Genomic DNA, 22,884 nt, shown 5'->3' with positions numbered 1-22,884 from the left:
CAACTCAAATCTTTTAAAATGTATAGCAACTCAAGAGTCACGTTTGGATCGATGTGAACCTCAATATATTATAATCATTAATTTTAAAAAATTAATGAAATATTTGTTGGATAAATGGTGAGTAATGAATGAAAGGAAGTGAGAGTTATCCCACATTGGAAAAGGAGTCAAGTATAGTATGTCTTATTATCTCCAAATTTGAGCTAAGAGTTTGGGCCCAAGGGACACCAGAAGTTTTTGGAAGGGGGAAGATGGTGATAGGCTCGGTCACAGTGAAACACACGCACATGGCAGGTCGGCCCGGTGAGATGATGTCTCTTAACCGTAGTATAAGTTTTTTTGGACAAAATTTGTTTGGAAAATAATTTTTAAATTTTCAAATAAAGATTGCACTCATTCGGAAATTTTGTCTCCCTTAGTCTATCACATGCACTTGAACCAAACAGTGCGTCCTTAGCCTTCACAGCAGCCAGGCTGCATTCGGATCAAACAGTGCGTCCCTTGGCCTTTTACAGAAAGTTCCGTTTGAATCCAGAAGGTTGTGCTCCTTCTACGCAACTGATGAGTAGGCTACAAATAATCCTTCTATCTGCATTGCTCATACTTTTTCGCATTTTTGATGCATTCTCATCTCGTTCACTCTGTGCTTGAAAGTTCTGCATATTGCGTTTACTGTTATCAAGAGTTGTAGTACAATATTCTCTTGATTAGAAGTCGTTATATCTTAGAGCCGATTATCGTCAACCTAGAACACTGTTATACGGGCAATTACGTTTTGCGGATAAAAGATTTATCATTGCCTCAACTTGCTGCTTTTATTTGCTTCACATTATTCCAGTGTCAAAGATTCAGACTAATCGCAATATTTACCATAAATTAAGGTTTATGTGGAAAGAAATAACACGATAAAAATATATTTTATGAATAAACATGTAATATATGTGACGAACCAAATCCTAAAATACTGGTAATTTAATATTTGCGGCAAAATTTAAAACTTCCTTATTAAATAATTTTTTATAAATATAACTCGTAAAATAAATCATGGTTACTGATGGGTATTAGTCTAAGAGGTGATTTAATTTTGTGAGTTAGGTAATTAGTGTGGTAAAGATTAGATTGGGCCATTAATTAAAGATTGGGCCCAATAGAGAGCCCAAGATGATTGAGGGCCCATGACCCATCTAGAAAGCTTATATATAGGAGCTATCACACCATTTGGAGGAGGATTTTTTTATCTCATTATATGCTCCAAAAAGTCTCTAGCTTTTGAGAGTACATATCTTGGGGTGTTTGCTAACTCGAGTACCGGAGGACCTTTTACTGAGAATCTCGCAATACCTCTAATCTCGTTTCGTGACACAGGTGGCGACCCTGATATTAACTGCTGTGGACACTGAAGTACGGGTTATTCTCTCATAACAACGTGTCCACCCGGATAGATTGATCACCTAAATTTTGTACAGCATCAGCTTGGCGCCGTCTGTGGGAACTGCCACCTGATCACTGAGAATGCAAACACGATCGCGTACGACCCATGATGCTCAGGAAGAGCATGGACGCCCTCCTCCAGCTCGACCGCAGCAGGAGGAGTTCCTGATCACGTCCGAGGTTCTGAAGGCATTGATGGAGGAAGCAGCTTCTAAGGCTGCCGCCGAAGCCGTGGAGCGGTACCTCGCAGCTCGGCAGCAGCACAGCGAGAACAGGGGAGCACACGGCGAAGGAGCCCGTTCACATCATTCAGAAAGAGTCTTACCAGAGAGAGAGGTAGTCGGGACCAACAACGTGCCACCGACAAACCTGAAGAAGGGGACTGCACTACAAGATGACGAGGCTCATAGCCAGGCACCTCCATCCTGTCAGAAACTCCACGCCAAGAGAGGAGAAGAGGGTGCAATGGCATTTTCACTTGCGCGATGCAGCCCTTTCACCACAACTGTACTAGCGGAAATGCTGCCGCTTGGACTAAAGATAGCAAACCTACCTGAGTATAAAGGAGAAGGGGATCCACAAGATCACCTCGACAAATTTTATGCAAAGGCAGACCTTTATGACATCAGCGACGCTGCTTACTGTAAAATCTTTCGAACTACCCTATCAGGACAGGCCCTTACTTGGTTCAACAAGCTACCCCCGGGGACAATAGGCAGCCTGGATGAACTCATCAGACGTTTTCTTCAACAATTCTCCATTAATAGGAAGTATCCCAAGACAGCGTCTTATTTGTTCACCATAGTCCAAAGGGAGGGAGAAAGCCTGAGAGAGTTCGTACAGCGATTCACTCAGGCTGTTCATGAGGTCCCGTACGTCAATCACGATTTACTGGCAGGAATCATGCAGCAAAACCTTCGTCACCGGAGATTCAAAGAATCAATAGCGGGAAAACCCCCTAGCACTTTGGAAGAATTACTTGAAAGAGCAGAAAAGTACATACGCATCGAAGAAGCAGTAGAACCTCGTTATCTTGTAAAAAGAAAGAGAGAAGATGAGAAATTCGGGGTCAAGAAGGAAGAAAGGCAGGTAACTCAGAGCCCTCATCTCCAGCACATCCCGCTGAACTCACGCTTGACAGACATACTAGTTGTAGCCGAAAAGCAAGGTCTTTTGCAGCCCCCTCGCCCTATGAAAGAGAACTCGAAAAGACAACAATCTGACAAGTATTGTCGTTTTCACAAAGACAAAGGTCATACCACAGAAGATTGTTTTGTCCTGCGAGCAGAAATAGAGAAACTCATCAAGCGAGGATACTTGGGCGGTTTCGTGGATAAGTCACGAAATCAGCAGGACAGTAAGCGCCCGGAATTCCAGCGCAAGCCCAGCCCTCTGAGAGGGAACAATGACCAAGGGAAACGGCCCGAAAGGATAGAGGAGAACCTCCCTACTGGAGGAATCATCGCAGTAATTTCTGGAGGCCCAGCATGTGGGGATTCGAATAGGACGAGAAAAACTTTGATTCGCGCAGCATTGCAAGAACTTCCATCTACAACTAGTAACAAATCACACACCGTACTCGAGATAGTCCAGTCGAAGGGAGGTATGGTTTTCGGTGACAGTGACCTGGAGTTCCCTCGTGGGGAACACAATGACACCCTAGTCATCTCCGCCACCATTTCCAATTTCTGGGTGAAAAAGATACTAGTGGATTCAGGAAGTTCTGCAGATATCATTTTTTATAGCGCTTTTGTGAAACTAGGAATCGACAATGCCCTAATAGCCCCAGTAAACACGCCTCTGGTTGGATTTGCGGGGGAGGTGGTTGAGGCATTAGGGGAGGTTGTGCTTCCCATTTCCTTGGGATCTTACCCGCTAAGGACCACTAAGATGGTGAAATTTCTCGTAGTGAAGTCTCCGTCAGCATACAACATTATTTTGGGGCGTCCTAGCTTAAATTTGTTTCAGGCGATAGGCTCTACGTACCACATGAAACTTAAGTTCCCCACACCCGAAGGAATAGGGGAGGCCACCGGTGATAGTCGATTGGCAAGAGAATGTCATGCCATCACCTTGCAGGGGACAGCAAGTCATCGAAAGAGGCAAGCTGCCCCAAAGGACTCATCACCCAGAAGTAAGCAGAAGTTGGAGCATCATCCAGGGAACAACGAGATTCATATTGTAGAAAACGAATCAGGAAGAGACGAGAGACTTAAAGCCGCAGAAGTACTGAAAAGTATAGAAGTAATACCAGGAAAGTCCGAGAGCAAAGTCAAGGTTGGCACAGGTTTACCAACTAATTTGGAAGAAGCCCTGACAGCCTTTCTGAGAAATAATGCAGACGTATTTGCCTGGAAGGATGAAGCATTGCCAGGAATACCCCAGGAGTATGCGCTCCACAATCTCAGAGCAGATCCAAAGATAAAACCAATCAAGCAAAAGAAAAGGACGTTCGGTCTCGAGAAGAGCAGACGTATCAGTGAAGAAGTAGAGAAGCTATTAACAGCCAAGTACATCCACCCCGTCATGTACCCAGAGTGGTTGTCGAATGTCGTACTCGTACCGAAGCCGGGCAACAAGTGGCGGTTGTGCATAGATTTCACTGATCTGAATAAAGCCTGCCCTAAGGATCCTTTCCCGCTGCCAAGGATTGATTCATTGGTAGACTCCACCGCCGGGTGCGAAATGCTTAGCTTCTTGGATGCATATCAAGGCTACAATCAAATTCGGCTAGCACCTGAAGATCAGGAAAAGACAAGCTTTGTAACTGATCGAGGAATTTACTGTTTCGAGGTGATGCCGTTTGGATTAAAGAACGCCGGGGCAACTTACCAGCGGTTGGTAAACAAGATGTTTGAAAAAACAATCGGGCGCAACATGGAAGTGTATATAGACGACATGCTTGTCAAGAGCATGCTGGCTTCAACCCACACTGAAGATCTCAGAGAATGCTTTGACATTCTGAGAAAGTATAAAATGAAGTTAAACCCTGAAAAGTGCACATTCGGGGTCGGAGGAGGGAAATTCCTAGGTTATATGGTCTCAGTGAGAGGGATAGAAGCTAATCCTGAGAAGATCAGTGCTGTTTTGAACATGTCTCCTCCGAAGACATTAAAGGGAATACAAGAGTTGACAGGACGAATCGCCGCCCTTAACAGATTCATCTCTCGGTCGGCAGATAAAGGCCTGCCATTCTTTAAAGTGCTTAGACAAGGAAGTAGATTCAAATGGACGGACGAGTGTCAACAAGCCTTCAGCAGCTTGAAGAAATACTTGACCACATCACCCTTACTTGTGAAACCGTGCGAAGGAGATACGTTGTTCCTTTATCTAGCAGTCTCGGCCGAAGCAATCAGCGCAGTGCTAACCTTAGAGGAGGGGCGCGAGCATAAGCCAGTATATTACGTGAGCAAAACATTGCAGGGTGCAGAATTTCGATACACCAATATCGAAAAACTAGCCCTGGCGCTGGTCACTGCTGGAAGGAAACTACGTCCTTACCTCCAGTCACATCAGGTGGTAGTATTGACCAACCATCCCTTGAAAAAGGTACTCTCCAGCCCCGAGGCATCTGGTCGGATGGTCAAATGGGCGGTGGAGTTGAGCGAGTACGGCTTGGAGTATCAACCGCGCCCAGCGGTCAAAGCCCAGGTTCTGGCAGATTTCATAGTAGAGATGGAGATAGTGGAGGCAGAATGTTCCAGCCCCACTTGGACACTGTTTGTTGATGGATCTTCCACTGCATCAGGAAGTGGAGCCGGGATATTGTTAGAAAATCCTCAAGGAGACAAGTTTCAGTATTCCATAAGGCTTCAGTTTTCGGCATCAAATAACGAAGCAGAGTACGAGGCTATTATATTAGGATTAAAGCTAGCCTTAGCCGCAGGATCAAAGAGGTTGGTGGCGCACAGTGACTCCCAGCTTGTGGTTAACCAACTTCAAGGGACTTATGAGGCTAAGGAGGAGAAGATGGCCAGGTATGTGCTCCGGGTTAATGAGCTGCTCTCGCGTCTAGAGAACTATGAGATAAAGCGTATACCCAGGGCCCAGAATGAACTAGCAGATAGGTTAGCCAAGATGGCAAGTTCAATGACAAATATTGACAGTAGAAGGGTCACTTTTCTAGCCGTTACTAAGGAAGAAGCGGAGGGATCAACTCTTGACATTCTGTGCGCGGGAGAGGGTGAACCAAGCTGGAAAGATGAAATCATCAATTTCCTGGTACAAGAAAACCTACCACAAGATCCGTCCACAGCCCGAAAGCTTCGGATCAGAGCCGCCCGATTTACAATGATAGATAATGAGTTGTACAAAAGGGGCTACTCCTTACCGTACTTAAAGTGTCTTGCTCCCAGTAATGCTAACTACGTACTTCGAGAGATTCACGAAGGAATTTGTGGGAATCATTTAGGAGGAAGGGCATTGGCCTGTAAAGTTCTGCGGGTCGTCGGTATCCCAGAATGACCCCACTCTCTCCTTAGCATTAACTCCTTCCAAGAATAGAGAGTTCTTCCGAGGGCCTCGAGAAGACGATATCGGATCTCCGCGACCTTTCTTAAAATTTGGCGGGGTCGCCACTTCGCTTTTCCTCTTGCCATCATCATGTCCTCTAGTACACTGGTCCTTTCTTTTATCCACAACAGCTCCAGAAGCATGGCTGTCAGTAGATGTAGGATGAGGCCCCTGACGACCTTGAGAACTAGACCCTCCTCCACGGCCAGCCGGGGGATGCGACCCCGAAGTAGGGATAGAAGATCGAGGAGCGGAAGGGTAACGCCGATCATCAGCTCTTTTCTTCTCTCCGGTAGGAAGATCTTCGCGAGCCTGAAGGGTGGCCAAGTTCACGCGCAACCCTAGAAGGACAATAGAGGGCAATGAAGCATCAAAAAATCATAATTCAAGCGTAAAAGTTAAAAATAACAAATATCAACGATGTGCAAAAAGATAATTAGAGCAACAAAAGAGGTACCGCAGGCCAACAAACTCTTAGGATCGAATAAATCATCAAAAAACCCCAGGGTTTGACACTGAACTTGCAAATGTCGATGAATCATTCTCATTTTCACAACACTACAACTAGAGCTCCAAGTTGAGGGTACGCCCCATCCACTATCCTTTACAAAAAGAAAATGGGACCGCCAATCCCCTCGAGTCGAGCGTAATCTGACCATAAACTTACAACCGGCACGAGGTTGAAAGTAGACGGAGTAGTCAGGCTTAAGGCATCGTACTGAGAAAAGAGAATGGAACAGAGAAGTAGTAGCCGGAATTTGAAACTCGTTGGCTCGATGACAGAATCCCAGGAAATAAGTAAGTGAATTTGGGGACAGTTGACTGAAGCTTACACCTAAGGTACGAATCACCTCAACTAGTAAGGAATGAGGAGGAATGGAAAACCCGCTATTAAAATGGGCCAGGGTCACGGTAAAATATCCTGCGGGTGGGTTGTGATAAGAATCCCCCAGGCCAGGAGCCTTAAACTCATAGTCAGAGGAGATTTCCAGTTTACCACTCAAGCACTTCACATCCTGAGGAGTCAGAAGGCTCCGATCTAGATCCCCGGGAATAACTTCTTGATCAAGATTCTCACCAAACGAGGAACCACGAAGGCAAGGTAATGGCACTTGAGGGATGGGAGGGAAAGAACTCTCGAGATCATCCATTAAAACATCATCTCCCAAAGAGCCCAGGTCACCAAGGAGGGTCAAATCACCCAGAGAACCCAAATCGCTCAAGAGGGACGGAGTGTCAGAGTGATGCGAGTAAGTATCTGAAGCCTCACCCCTACTAAAATCACTCGAAAGGGGAGATTTGTTCGTACGACTAGCCATTAGTAAAGAGTACTCCTTACCACGAGGCGCGCACCCTGCAAAACGTTTTAAAATTTATCAGATAACCCGAAAGAAGTAGCGTTAGGCGCACAACCTGTATCGTGTTGTAGAGATTAACCCAAATCCAATCAACCCAACCCAACCCAACCCAATCCATAACCCATATCCACCCAACCCAAACCCAATCCCAAGCCCAATTAACCCCAACCCAAATCAAACCCACAAGACAACCCAACCCAATTAACCCCAACCCAAATCTAATCCACAAATCAACCCAACCCAAATCCATTAAACAAATTATTCCAACCCAAATCCAATCAACCCAACCCAACCCAATCCATAACCCATATCCACCCAACCCAATCCCAAAGCCAAGCCCAAATTACCCCAACCCAAATCCAATCCACAAATCAACCCAACCCAACCCAATCCCAAAGCCTAGCCCAAATTACCCCAACCCAAATACAATTCACAAATTAAACCAACACAAGACCTGGCCCTTTCATCTATACGTAAAGTGTCCAGAATTGCATTTGAATGTCTCGCTTAGCATTGCATGAGGCCTTCCACGATGAAGGTGGCAGATAAGCTAGAGCAGATTCAAAGAATAGTGAGGCGCTGTGGGATGAAGAATACACGCATGGGATCATCAGTCGCCTCGTCATATCTCCTAGATCGACGACGTGCCTGAACATACATAACCCGTATTCAACGCCATTTCCGAGCTACGGGCTGCAGTCAATCTCCGACGCGACCCCTTTCAACGGCACCACCCGCTCCGCCGGTTCCAGGATAGGCATCGTGAGTTCCTTGCAAACGATCGGTGGGAAGGGAACAGAGCATATTCGAAACCGATTGTTTCATGGAGTACAAGGTTGCCACGGTAAAGCAAATAAAAGCAAGAACAGAACCGATTGTTTCATGGAGTACGCCACGGTAAAGCAAATAAAGGCAAGAATAAAACCGATTGTTTCATGGAGTACAGAGTAAAGGAATAACATTTGATATATTATATAATAATATAGTACAAAAACAACAATAATGATCGTAAGCAAAAAAGGTAAAACAAAGAGAATACCTGACATGGTGGCGGCGGAGTGGGTGAAGGATAAAGCATGGGGGCCCCTTTTTATAGAGAGGTGGGGTTTTGACCTACTTGCAGAATTAAATTGGAGAATAGAGTAGGTTTTGCGTTCCGTTGTAGTATTTTATTTTGTTAAGGGCGTAGGAGAAAACTTTTTCTTCTGCTAAATTATTACTCTCGATCACCTTCAATACAGTGTAGGTGTTCGAGAGTGGGGGGCTTATGATGGGTATTAGTCTAAGAGGTGATTTAATTTTGTGAGTTAGGTAATTAGTGTGGTAAAGATTAGATTGGGCCATTAATTAAAGATTGGGCCCAATAGAGAGCCCAAGATGATTGAGGGCCCATGGCCCATCTAGAAAGCTTATATATAGGAGCTATCACACCATTTGGAGGAGGATTTTTTTATCTCATTATATGCTCCAAAAAGTCTCTAGCTTTTGAGAGTACATATCTTGGGGTGTTTGCTAACTCGAGTACCGGAGGACCTTTTACTGAGAATCTCGCAATACCTCTGATCTCGTTTCGTGACACAGGTGGCGACCCTGATATTAACTGCTGTGGACACTGAAGTACGGGTTATTCTCTCATAACAACGTGTCCACCCGGATAGATTGATCACCTAAATTTTGTACAGCATCAGTTACTACTCGTACTAAAAATAATTTAGTATTAAACTTCAGCGTTTGTAAACCATAACCATAAAAATCCAAGTTTAAAAACAATCACCATAAATAGTATAAAAATTTCCACATACTAGTCACCAAAATTTGCTAATTAAAATGCTTAGCGTTTCTATTTCACCCGATAAAATAATTTTAGCCCTTAAAATGTTAAAATTTAAAAATCTTTTAAAATACTTAATTTCTAGACTTAAAATAAAAATATAACTTTAAATTTTTAACATATTAATCGTCTCTGGTCTCCTTTCCCCGTTCGACATCGAACATTCTTTTGAAAAACTAAACTCGAGAAAACATTATAAATAGCATAATAAATAAATAAATAAATAAATAAATATATATATATATATATATATATATATATATATATATATATATATATATATATGTGTGTGTGCGCTTTTAAAGTAATTTAAGACATAGCATGCTTTACTTAATCATTATTTCAATAATGCATGAGGTTTACGTGTATTAGTTTTGGTAAAGATCTGTGTGAGATGGTCTCACAGGTTGTATTTTGTGAGACAGAACTCTTATTTGGGTCATCCATGAAAAATATTACTTTTTAGACTAAGAGTATTACTTTTTATTGTGAATATCGGTAGAGTTGATCCGTCTCACATATAAAGATTCGTGAGACCGTCTCACAAGAGACCTACTCATTAGTTTTTGTGCACTACGATATAACCTTTTATTTTTATTCTGGCTAAACGAAGAAGAAATATAAAAAAGGCAAAAACTTGTGTGAGACGGTCTCACGGGTCGTATTTGTGAGACGGATCTCTTATTTGAGTTATCCATGAAAAAGTATTACTTTTTATGCTAAGAGTATTACTTTTTATTGTAAATATTGGTAGGGTTGACTCGTCTCACAGATTAAGATCCGTGAGACGGTCTCACATTGTGGCGCCCAATTTAGGAATTCATAATTATTCCCTTACTAAGTGCCACATTATTTTTCAATCTTTCTTTATTGAACTTCTATTTTTATTTTTAGCATTGTTATTATTAGAAAGATATTGTAGATAAAAATTTCAATATTTTCTACAATAATTTAAAGATTATCTATAAATATTTACATTCTTATTTCAAACATGTACAATTATTTTGCAGCGGAAGTCTAACATTCATATGTACAATTATATTACAACGGAAGTTTAACATTCATTTATAAACAGATCATCCCAACTTTCAAATGCTCTTATTTCAGCTTCAGTTATTTTCCTCTTGTTCCAATTCGGGGGTTCATGTGTTTGGAAATTACAATAGACGAAAAGAAACAGATGATTAAGTCTTTGAGGACTTAGTGAGTTTAAATTAGTATATGGCTTTTAAATAACACTTCATCATAATTATGCATGAAATAAAAGGCATAACAATTTAGATATTATGAATGATATGTATTGAAATAATAGATAAATGAAAATTCCATAAATTAATATTGGTGGCTCTAATTGAGCACTTTTTACGAGCCGAGTGAACTATTCTCCGGACCGAAATATTCGGTGCGCATTGTTCAGATGAACCATATACCCGGGACTTTTGACCCGTTGTTCATTGGACTCGTTTTCCGGGCCGAAGCCACGTTGTCCAGTGGACTCAATTTCCGGACCAAAATCCGTTGTTCATGATTCCATTCATTAATGATATATCAATCCATTCATAAATATGCAAGAAAATATATCAGTAATTGAAATGAACTGTGGATGATATTTGAACATTAAATAAATGCTATTGAAATTTCCAAGCCAAATGTCAAAGGCTTTAATAGAAGAATGAATAGTAATTTCATCACCTGTTAACTTACAGTTTAGGCTTGATTAATACTCCGAGTTCCTGGAGCAAGTCCTAAAAATATATTATGAATGATATTTATATGTTAGAGTTTTTAAGTAACTAGCTGATCATTTCCAAATTAATTTTTTGTTCAAAATTTAATCCGGTTGATTTTAATTAAGTTTCAAAAATTCATATTAATTAGAAAGTATATCCAAACATTACGAAAGTTGGCCAAAAAGTCGGAAATAACCTCAGGAACGTTCGGCCGACGGAAAATCGCCGTTCCGGCGGCGCGTGAGTTACACGCGCCGACTGCTCCGGCGCGTGGCTGGCCGTCCGGTGGCCAGGCGCGGCCCGTTTTTTTTCCTGCATGTGTAACTTTTTGTGATCTTGGATTCTTTTATTGAAAGTTTTGTCAAATTCCTAACCGAACGATACCAGATTTAAATATCGTCCTATGGTGAACTAGGGTACTCCGGCATTCCGAAAATGTTAGTTCCGGCAATATTTTGGGATGACAGGCGGTATGTGCCTCATCTATGCAACAAGAGGTACAACTTTGTTATTCAAGCCGACCTCTAGTTTGGTGTGTAGCTATAAGAGAAATTAGCGAAAAGTACCTAACTTGAATACGGGATACCGTTGTCGATTTGCGGAATATCTTTGTTGGATTTCTTTGTTTTCGGTCGATCCTCTTACGTCACCTCCAGCGCTATATTGTTTTATGATATGAGGTGAATAGTTGGTGATTTATTGGAATTTTTCGAAAAAAGTATAGCTTTTCCTTCTATTTTTTCTTCCTTTTTCCCTTTTCTTTTTCTTCTTCCCTTTCCGTTTCTTCTCTCCGTTGGTTTCAACATTTGAGTGAAGAGTTCAGATATATATATATACGAAATTTCATGCTTATCCTTATTTCATTATTATTTTTATTTATTATTATTATTTTATTATTATAATTATTAATTATTTATTAAATAGAAAAAATTTCATGTTTATTCAAATTTAATATTATTATATTCGTGTATAAATTATTGAACCTAATTATCTTATATTGAACTTAATAATTATTGTAATTAATTACTTAACATATATGTTGAGTTTAATTATAATATTTTATTATATTTTGGGTATTTGATTTTGAAATGAGAACCTTATAGTGCTTGATTAATTTTTAAGTGTATTGTGATGTATTTTAATGTATTTCTAGATACTTTGGACAAATAAAATTTGTACCGAAAAATAATGTGATAAAATTTTAAAAGTGAAAATTATAAATTTATACTAATAAAAATGCATTTATGCACCTTTGTTTTTAGGGTGTCACACATATGAGATCCAGTCTATAAAAAAATATCTCAATGGGCAGAAACAATCCTTATCATTCAAATATTAGGCACCATTTCATGTGATTATATGATAAAGAACTTCATAGTTGTTTCCACATTCTTATTTTATCCACCGTTTTAACTTGAATTTTACAAAATTTGGAGCTATGTATCTTTTGTTATCCACATACTTCAGATTGTCATTCTCGTATTATACATATTTTAATATTACATGCATTACATCTCACGAACCAATATGTGCTAGGGCCTAGGGGTGTTATATCGTTTTGTACTGTAAATTTCGGTACATATAACTAGCATATTGATTATACTGAAATTGTACGATATGTCGAAAATTTCGGTACGGTATCGGTATATATCGTTTTAAATCGAAAAGACCTTATATTTTTAAAATTTTATAAATTTATTGTTTTAAAATATTATATATTTTAAAATTTTATATAGTTTTTCGGTATTTCGATATTCCGGTATATACCGAATTTTTCGGTAACGAAAATTCGATATTTTTTTGATACGGTAATCTCGGTATACCGAAAAGTCGATATTTTTTCACACTCCTAATATGTGCCGTAATATATACATGGATTGAGACATCTTACAACCCACAAATTTCACATAAAGAGCTAACAGCTTAGTCTCGTTGGTGATATATATATATATATATTTTATATAGAAATGTGTAAGCAATGAGATCTTGTTTGGGTTTCAATAGTAGTGAAGCTCAATTCGCAGGAAAATGACAACCCAAGATTTATGCATACAATGACAGAGCCCAATTGCAAATTTTTGCGATCACTTTAATTGGGCCGAATAAAATGTATAAAAATATTACCTAAAAAAAACCTAGCAATTAGTTTTCATACCAAAAAAAATCCAAGTACTTTAATTTTCTATCAGAACTAGAGATGTCAAAATGAGCTAACCTCGCCAATTCGGCCCATCTCACCATATAAAATAGTTGAGTTCGTGCCGACTTCATTAGCTACCGCGAGGGAGCAGCGGAGGTAAATCTTGTTGGAAATTTGAATAAAAATTATATGTCATGAATGTGGGAGTGCTTTTTGGTTCTCCACATTCTTGAGTTGGTTGTGGCTCATTATTGTGGAGTGTCTTTTGACTTTCCACATTCTTGAGTTACTTGAAAACTTGTGGCTCTTCATATTCTTGAGTTAATGGGAAGATTAATTGAGTTAATTAATCTTGCATGACTCTTGGTATGCTTTTTGGGGGCTTATAAATAGTGTGCTCATTTCCCCATTTCAAAGTGCATGAAAATCTTTTCTCTCAAGTATTCTCTTGCATTTCATCTTGTTAGCTTTTCATTTGCCTCCGTTAAATCTCGGTGATAAAGTAAAGGTACGCTTTCAGTTCGTCGTAGTAGTGTCTCGTGCTAAGTCACTGCTGGTTGTTCCGTTGTATCCTGGGAAACAGACGTCCAAGTTCATCCTCGAAGCACATCCCGGAGGGGACGAATCTGTTTTAAGGACACTGTATTTTCATACAGGCCTCAGTTTGCTTTATTTTAAGCATTGTGCTACTGTTTTGTTCATACTACTAGTTCGTTGGTTTTAGTATACCTTTCTGTTTATTCCATACATTTTGTATAACAATCTTAAAACAGATTACTTATAACGAGTTTTGTTTCAGATATGGCTACTGAAACTAACGTGCAAAGGGAAACTGTTCATGTTGTCCCTCCTCAAGTTGTCCCTCATGGTACCCCACGTGCTGCTGCGGTTGCTGTTCCAGCAAGTCACGGTGAAAAACTTGAGAAGTTTACTGGTGTGGACTTCAAAAGGTGGCAGCAGAAGATGCTGTTTTACTTGACGATGCTGAACCTGGCTAGATTCCTCACGGAGGATGCTCCTAAACTCAACGAGGGTGAGGGAGATGTTGAATCTGTTAGTGCGGTTGAGGCATGGAATCATTCTGATTTCTTGTGCCGAAACTATGTACTAAACGGATTGGCAGATTCTCTCTACAACGTGTTTTGCGAAAAGAAAACGGCTAAAGAGCTGTGGGAATCCCTTGACAGAAAGTACAAAACCGAGGATGCCGGGGCCAAGAAGTTTCTTGTTGGTCGCTTTCTGGACTTTAAAATTGTGGATTCAAAGCCGGTTATAAGCCAAGTTCAAGAACTCCAAGTGATTCTTCACGAGATTCACGGTGAGGGGATGACTTTGAGCGAATCATTCCAAGTGGCTGCTATTGTTGAGAAGCTACCACCAGCTTGGAAGGATTTCAAGAACTACTTGAAGCACAAGCGAAAGGAGATGAATGTTGAAGAGCTCATTGTTCGACTTCGCATCGAGGAAGACAATAAGAGTTCGGAAAGACGATTATTTTCTCCTGTTGCCGCTAAGGCAAATGTTGTCGAGCATGGCCAAAGCTCGAAAAAGAGAACATTTTCCTCCTCCAGCAAAAGGTTGAACATGGGACCCAAAGGAGGCGTGTCAAAGAAAAGGTTCTCTGGAAAATGCTACAACTGTGATGGTATGGGTCACAAGGCATCTGAATGTAAGAAGCCGAAGAGAAACCGAGAGGCGAATGTGGTAGAGAACATTGCTCATGAGGTTTCGAACATGAATCTCTGTGCTGTAATATCAGAGGTTAATCTGGTGGGTTCGAACACCAGGGAGTGGTGGATCGACACTGGTGCCACTCGCCATGTTTGCTCCGACAAGGAGATGTTTGCTACTCTTGAGGAATCTGAGAATGGTGAAAAACTATTCATGGGAAATTCCGCCACTTCTGAAATCAAGGGTCAAGGGAAAGTTGTTCTGAAGATGACATCTGGAAAAGAACTGACTCTAAACAATGTGTTGTATGTACCGGACATTCGCAAGAACTTGGTGCTAGGGTCGCTTCTTAACAAGCACGGTTTCCGCATTGTCTTCGAGTCAGATAAGGTGGTTTTGTCAAAGAGTGGAATGTTTGTTGGCAAATGTTATGTTTGTAATGGTTTATTCAAACTAAATGTAATGGCTATTAAGCCCGTGATGAATAAAGTTAACACTTTTGCTTACTTGCTTGAGTCTTCTTGTTTATGGCATGGTAGACTTGGACACGTTAATTATGATACAATTCGTAGATTAATTAACATGAAAAGCATTCCTGCATTCCAAATTGACAAACAACACAAATGTGAAACTTGTGTTGAGGCAAAACTAACGAGATCATCTTTTCGAACTATTGAAAGAAATAGTGAACCACTTGATCTAATTCACAGTGATGTATGTGATTTAAAAAGTGTACAAACTCGTGGTGGAAATAAATACTTCATTACTTTTGTTGACGATAGCACAAAATTTTGTTATGTGTATCTCCTTAAAAGTAAGGATGAAGCTATTGACAAATTTGTCCAATATAAGAGTGAAATTGAAAACCAACTTAGCAAGAAAATTAAGGTGCTAAGAAGTGATCGTGAAGGTGAATATGAATCACCATTTGCTGAGTTTTGTGCTCAACATGGTATTAAACACCAAAGAACTGCACCTTATTCTCCTCAGCAAAATGGCATTGTAGAGAGAAAGAATCGCACATTGAAAGAAATGATGAATGCGTTGCTATTAAGTTCTGGTTTACCACAGAACATGTGGGGGGAAGCTGTTCTAACAGCAAATTACCTTTTAAATAAGGTGCCCCGGAAGAAGCTAGATAAAAGCCCATACGAGTTATGGAAAGGTAGAAGTCCTTCTTACCAATACGTGTGGGGGTGTCTTGCCAAGGTAGCAGTACCCACTCCAAAGAAAGTAAAGATAGGACCAAAAACTGTGGATTGCATTTTCATTGGATATGCTCAAAACAGTAGCGCTTATCGTTTTCTTGTACACGAATCTCAAATACCTGATATTCACAAGAATACGATAATGGAATCAAGAAATGCTTCGTTCTTTGAACACATGTTTCCATGCAAATCTAAGGAAGAACCAAGTTCATCCAAAAGATTATATGAAACAATTGATAAAGAACAAGAGCTTCATCAAGACATTGAACCTAGACGTAGCAAGAGAGCTAGGACTGAGAAATCCTTTGGTCCGGATTTCATCACTTTCATGATGGAAAGTGAACCTCAAAGCTTCAAGGAAGCAATTAGTTCATCTGAGGGACCTCTATGAAAAGAGGCTATCAATTCCGAAATGGAATCTATTTTACAAAACCATACGTGGGAATTAGTAAATCTTCCTCCGGGAAGCAAACCACTAGGCTGTAAATGGGTTTTCAAAAGGAAAAAGAAATCAGATGGAACAATAGACAAGTATAAAGTCAGATTGGTAATTAAAGGTTACCATCAACGTGAGGGGTTTGATTACTTTGACACATATTCTCCTGTATCGAGAATAACCTCTATCCGTGTGATACTTGCGATTGCCGCCTTGCGGAATCTTGAAGTACACCAAATGGACGTAAAGACTGCTTTTCTAAATGGAGATTTAGAAGAGGAAATTTACATGGAACAACCTGAGGGATTTTCTGCGACCGGGCAAGAAAATAAGGTATGTAAACTGGTGAAGTCTCTGTATGGCTTAAAACAAGCACCAAAGCAATGGCACGAAAAATTTGATAAAGCCATGATGGAAAGTGGATTTAAATTCAGTGAATGTGACAAATGTGTATACATAAAAAACACTGAAAATGGATATGTCATTTTATGTCTTTACGTAGATGACATACTTATTATGGTAGTAATGATAAGATGATTAAATCCACAAAGAAATTATTGAACTCAAGATTTGACATGAAAGATTTGGGCTTAGCCGATGTAATCCTTGGAATTAAAATCCATAGAACATCAGAAGGGCTAGTTCTAAGTCAGTCACATTATGTTGACAAAATACTTGAGAAGTTCAATAATGATGACTCTGCATTGGCTAGAACACCGATAGATACCAGTCAACATCTATCAAAGAATAGAGGTGAAAGTATGTCTCAATTAGAATACTCTCGAGTCATTGGAAGTCTGATGTACTTGATGAGTTGTACAAGACCAGACATAGCCTATGCAGTGAGCAAATTGAGTAGATTCACGAGTAATCCAGGAGTTGAACACTAGAAAGCAATTATCAGATTGCTAAGATACTTAAGGTACACTCGTGATCATGGGCTGCACTATACCAGATATCCTGCTGTTATCGAAGGATACAGTGATGCAAATTGGATATCTGATATGAAAGACTCAAAATCTACAAGTGGATTTGTATTCACTTTAGAAGGTGCAGCAATTGCGTGGAAATCTTCTAAACAAACTGTAATAGCCAGATCCACAATGGAATCTGAGTTTATAGCTCTTGACAAGTGTGGTGAAGAGGCTGAATGGCTGCGTCACTTCTTAGAAGATGTTCCAGGATGGGAAAACCTGTGCCGGCTATATGCATATATTGTGATAGCCAATCTGCGATTGGAAGGGCACAAAATAATATGTATAATGGTAAGTCTAGGCATATACGTCGTAGACATAATACCATTAGACAACTACTATCAACTGGAGTTATCTCTGTGGACTATGTAAAGTCAAAGGATAATATAGCGGATCCGCTAACCAAAGGGTTAAACAGAGAGTTAGTTGCGAAAATGTCAAGGGGAATGGGGCTCAAGCCTATAGAATAAATTGGTGCGAAGGAAAACCCAACCTACGCTGACTGGAGATCCCAAGAACTAGGTTCAATAGGACAACCTAATCGCATTAATTTGGAGAATCACTGTGGGGGTTATCCCTAGTCCATTCCTATTATGAAACAGTGAATGTTGAGGATAAGCTTACGGCTTTTAATGATTCTGATGAGAAGAATATAGAATCACCTATGTGAGAGAGAAGTGGGGCCGCTTCGAAGGAATTGCAAGGCTCAATTCTAGACCCTCTCGCAGAACCAGGCGTGTGTTCATGGCCAAAACGAACACAATCATGAGAACTGAATAGTATCAGGGAGAGTCTTGTGTGAAATATATCTTAATTTACATAAATGGCATAACAGTTCAAGGACATCATGTCTACTGGTCAGCTAGTAAAGCAAATATATTTCATGAGAGAAGGTTCAAAGGATAACACCTACCTATCCTATGCAGGATTCAACTGTAGAACTTTGTCACCGAGATTTATATCAATTTTCATTCATGTGGGGGATTGTTGGAAATTTGAATAAAAATTATATGTCATGAATGTGGGAGTGCCTTTTGGTTCTCCACATTCTTGAGTTGGTTGTGGCTCATTATTGTGGAGTGTCTTTTGACTTTCCACATTCTTGAGTTACTTGAAAACTTGTGGCTCTTCATATTCTTGAGTTAATGGGAAGATTAATTGAGTTAATTAATCTTGCATGACTCTTGGTATGCTTTTTGGGGGCTTATAAATAGTGTGCTCATTTCCCCATTTCAAAGTGCATGAAAATCTTTTCTCTCAAGTATTCTCTTGCATTTCATCTTGTTAGCTTTTCATTTGCCTCCGTTAAATCTCGGTGATAAAGTAAAGGTACGCTTTCAGTTCGTCGTAGTAGTGTCTCGTGCTAAGTCACTGCTGGTTGTTCCGTTGTATCCTGGGAAACAGACGTCCAAGTTCATCCTCGAAGCACATTCCGGAGGAGACGAATCTGTTTTAAGGACACTGTATTTCATACAGGCCTCGGTTTGCTTTATTTTAAGCATTGTGCTACTGTTTTGTTCATACTACTAGTTCGTTGGTTTTAGTATACCTTTCTGTTTATTCCATACATTTTGTATAACAAATCTCTAAATATTTATTGAAGATTTATAGTCCTAGTCAATGCAAAGTTACTTTGTGTTGGAATTATTTTGTGGGCTCACTTAATTTAATTAATTGTACATGGACAAGCTATATAATAAAGGACTCAATAAAGTGATCTAATTATTTATGAGTTTCCAAATTATTAAATAAATTTGTATGGTCCACCATATGTGTAGAAACCCAGCCCAATTAGGTCTTCAACCATCATTGAAGACCGCTAAGGTTATATAAGGTTATGGTCCCCATGTCATATAGAACACAACACAGAATCTCATCAAAGACAAGAATAAGGCGGTCGATTCTCTGTTGTCGTGGAAGATCCAAAACTCTGACGCTAGATCAATCAATGGATTCTGGTACGTGTTTACTGTTATTCATATTTTCTGATAATTCGATATGAATTCCTGGTATATTGTGATAGATAGATTTAATCACATGATTTATAGATTTATTTTATTAAATCTCCAACACTTTGGACAAGAATATTAGGTCAAAAATTAGTTTGGTCAAAAACTTGTGTGAGACGGTCTGTCTTACGGTCGTATTTTGTGAGACAGATATCTTATTTGAGTCATCCATAAAAAAATATTAATTTTTATGCTTGTGAATATCGGTATGATTGACTCGTCTCACAAATAAAGATTCGTAAAATCGTCTCATAAAATACCCGCTCTTTAAGATTTTGATGTACGTAAATATCTGAGAAAATAATTGAAATCTTTTTTGTATCCTTGTCTCATTAAATTTGGACACAATTTCTCTTTATTAATTAAGTAATATGACAACCTTCATGATTTATTTATTTGTTTATTTTCCTAAAATGGACTCCAAAGTCGACAAAATTGAAATGGTCGTTGAAATGTCGAAACGAAAGAGAGAGGTTCGTTGTGTCAGGAAATGGCGGGTTTTCGGTGGGCTGCGGGCCCAGTTTTTGAACTCGGCCCGATATCAGCATCAGCTGCTTCCACGTGCCACTTTAGTCAAGGTGGCCACACTAACGGCTAACACCTCACGACTGCCACGAATCTCAATTCCATTGGACCGGGTCATATTTTCAAGGCTCCGTTTGGGGAATTGTTAAATGAGCATCCTTGGCCGAATTTGGAATTAGGATGTAAATGATGTAAATCAAGTCAAACAATATTAGATTTGAGTTTAATTCGTTTAAAATTTATAGAATCTTGAGCTGACTCGAGCTCGATTCGAGCTTTTATAATCAGTTTCGAATTTGACTTATCTTGTAATTTTTAAACTCGCGAAAAGCTCTAGTTCGTTTATCTGGATCGAGCTTAGTTCAATAATAATTCGTTTATGTTAAACATGAGTCAAGCTCGTAAATCATATAATTGAACTCGAGTTTGTGCTGTTTGATTCGAACTTGTTAAAAATTAAATATATATGCGAATTAATTTTAAATCAGACATAAAAGTGTAAATTCATTCGTAAATAACAAAAACTACAAACATAACAGCTAAAAAAACATAAAAGAGTCGAGTTCGAGCTTACGAGCCACCTAAACAAGCCGAGCTCGAACTCGCGAGCCTACTAATGAACATGTCTGCGAGCTCACGAGCCGAAGATCCTTAGGCTTGAGCTTGATTTGATTACATTTTGAGCTCTAAATCGAGCTCGAACTTGGCTCGATATGATTAATAGATGAACTCAAACAAGCTTTTTATCATACAAAGCTCCAAATAATTCATGAACGATTTAGTTCATGTACATCCTTATTTATAATGTTTGATAGAGGATGGGTGATGAAGAAAATCATGAACCCATTCATTTCATGTTTCAACCACAACTTAAAATGTTTGATTATATAATAATTCTCTTGTTAATGTATACAAAGTAAAAAATAGCTCTCAACAATATCCAAGTTATTTGAGTAGATGAGCATTTAATCTAGTGTTATGTGTTCGATTTTTCCTATCAACATTTTTTCAAAAGATCATGTCGTACATGGTTTTTCCAATGTGATTTTTACCCGACTAACATAATTTGCAGATTATCGTTTTAGTTCAATGATTTATCCAAAGATGGCTACTGTGATTCCTTGTTCATAAAAAAAGATTTAAATAACTAAGTTACGCATTACAATGTAGTTTTAAAAAACAAATTCATTGAATTAATAGTATATATTACAACTGAATCTAAAATTAAAGATGCAAAAAATAAAAATAAAAATTAAAAAAAATAACTCTTTTTCGTAATATATTTGATATTAAAGTTTCAAGTTTGAGACGAATCTCGATTATTACAATCAATTCAAAAAAAAGGAAAAAAACCTGAAAGAAGATATGTTTCGTGGAGGCCAAACACTCCCCAAGCCTGATTTGCGAAGCGCTGAGAAACTCCCAAAAACCAACGAATATCCTTTTTAAGGAAATATTATTTTATTAATTTACGCCAAAATTTGATTTTCGAGATCTCAAAGCCAAACAGACTATAAATACTCCTCCGAGACTCCACTTTCCAACACAAAGCAAATCTCAAAGTCTTCGGCATCTTCTGGTTTTTTCCTCATTCTTCTTCAACAAAAATTGCTCTGCAAAATGACTCGAACATCGAATTCGATCTCCGGTGGGGAGGAGTCGGTGAAGTTCCTCTACAGTTACGGCGGTAGAATCATCCCCCGGCCAATGGACGGCGAGCTCCGTTACATCGGCGGCCACACTCGAATCCTCTCCGTTGCTCGATCCCTTACCTTTTCAGGTATTTGATGTTTCCGTGTTTTTCCTTGATTTTTTTTCCTGTTTGGCGCAATTTTTGGGGAGTTTTTGAGTTTTTTTCTGGATTTGTTTCAGAGTTGATGGTGAAATTCGTGGAATCGTGCGGAATTTCCGTTGATTTGAGGTGTAAGCTACCGAGTGAAGATATGGACGTGTTGATCTCAATCAAGTCAGACGAAGACCTCGAAAATGTGATCGCCGAGTACGATAGAGTCTCGCCGGGGGCGAAAATCAGGGCGGTGCTTTTCCCAGTCAAATCAGCGAAGAAAATCTCTCCTCCGTCCTCTCCTGTCTCGTGTTTCGATTTCCCTTCGCCGAAGCCACAGCAGCGCCTAACAGAAGTCCCGGCGGTCACTCCTCATCACGGAGCTCCACCGAGCGCGGCGGTGCATCGGTGCCGATCTCCTGCGGTGAAATATCAAAACGGCGTCGGGAGATACCGTTACGGCGGCGGAAATAGTCCGATGAATTTGCAGAGCGTACGGTACCGGAATTGTTCTCATTCTCACTAGTATGGGAGTAAACCAAAAGGGAAGCAATTTTAGAACGCTTCTTTTGTTGGGAAACGAACTCAGTTACTATTTATAAATTTGTGGAATTAAAAATTGCATTATTTTTTACGAGATTTGGGATTTGTGTTCATCCAAATCCAAAAAATTGGAAGAATCGGTTAAATTTCGAATTGTGAAGCTCCTTCTTTTTGAATATGTAAAGATCGAATAAATATTTCAAAAAAAAAAGATGATAAATCACAATTCCCGTGCAATAAATATTAGGTTTAAAATCTTTCCAATCTCGGGAAAGAGCGCATCGAAATTGCATAAATCTCGGGTGAAATAATTAATCGAGTTGTTTGTATGGTTTGTTTGGGTGATTGTGAATTCTTATATTGAAAAGGTATTTTGTGAGATATTTTCTTGAATTTTTATTTATAAAACGAGTCAATTCAAAATAAATAATAATATTCTGTATAAAAAATAATATTTTTTTTGTAGATGACGTAAATAAGAACTACATCTTATATTCTCACACACGTGTTTGTTTCAATATATTATATAATTCATTGTATTATAAAATATAAATATAATTGCTCAAAAAAAAATATAAATATAATTGCATTATTTTAAAAAATTAACAATAATATATCTTGTAGGTCATAAAATATAATATATAATCTTCAATTTAAATATCAAAGATTATACATTTCTAGAATTATTGTTAATAAAATTATTAATTCTTGTTATTTAGTTGTTATTAAGCAC

General features: G+C 39.1%; 2 protein-coding genes across 2 annotated transcripts; both read left to right on the top strand.

Annotated features, from left to right (window-relative positions):
• The first annotated feature begins 1,512 nt into the window (after positions 1-1,512).
• LOC140819244 (uncharacterized) lies at positions 1,513-5,842 on the top strand. The gene is made up of 2 exons (XM_073179254.1): positions 1,513-5,652; positions 5,822-5,842. Exons 1-2 carry the CDS (start codon positions 1,513-1,515, stop codon positions 5,840-5,842), a joined length of 4,161 nt encoding a protein of 1,386 aa, XP_073035355.1.
• A 15,520-nt stretch (positions 5,843-21,362) lies between these two features.
• Positions 21,363-22,408, top strand: LOC140819663 (protein PAL OF QUIRKY-like). The gene is made up of 2 exons (XM_073179838.1): positions 21,363-21,605; positions 21,698-22,408. The coding sequence occupies exons 1-2, from the start codon at positions 21,446-21,448 to the stop codon at positions 22,132-22,134; spliced, it is 597 nt and encodes a 198-aa protein (XP_073035939.1). The 5' UTR covers positions 21,363-21,445; the 3' UTR covers positions 22,135-22,408.
• The last annotated feature ends 476 nt before the right edge of the window (positions 22,409-22,884 follow it).

The sequence above is a fragment of the Primulina eburnea genome, chromosome 18 (genome assembly GCF_022965805.1).
Source record: "Primulina eburnea isolate SZY01 chromosome 18, ASM2296580v1, whole genome shotgun sequence".
In the NCBI taxonomy this organism is placed as follows: domain Eukaryota; kingdom Viridiplantae; phylum Streptophyta; class Magnoliopsida; order Lamiales; family Gesneriaceae; genus Primulina; species Primulina eburnea.
The sequence above is the reverse complement of the archived record's forward strand: the minus strand, read 5'-3'. Positions and strand labels throughout refer to the sequence as shown.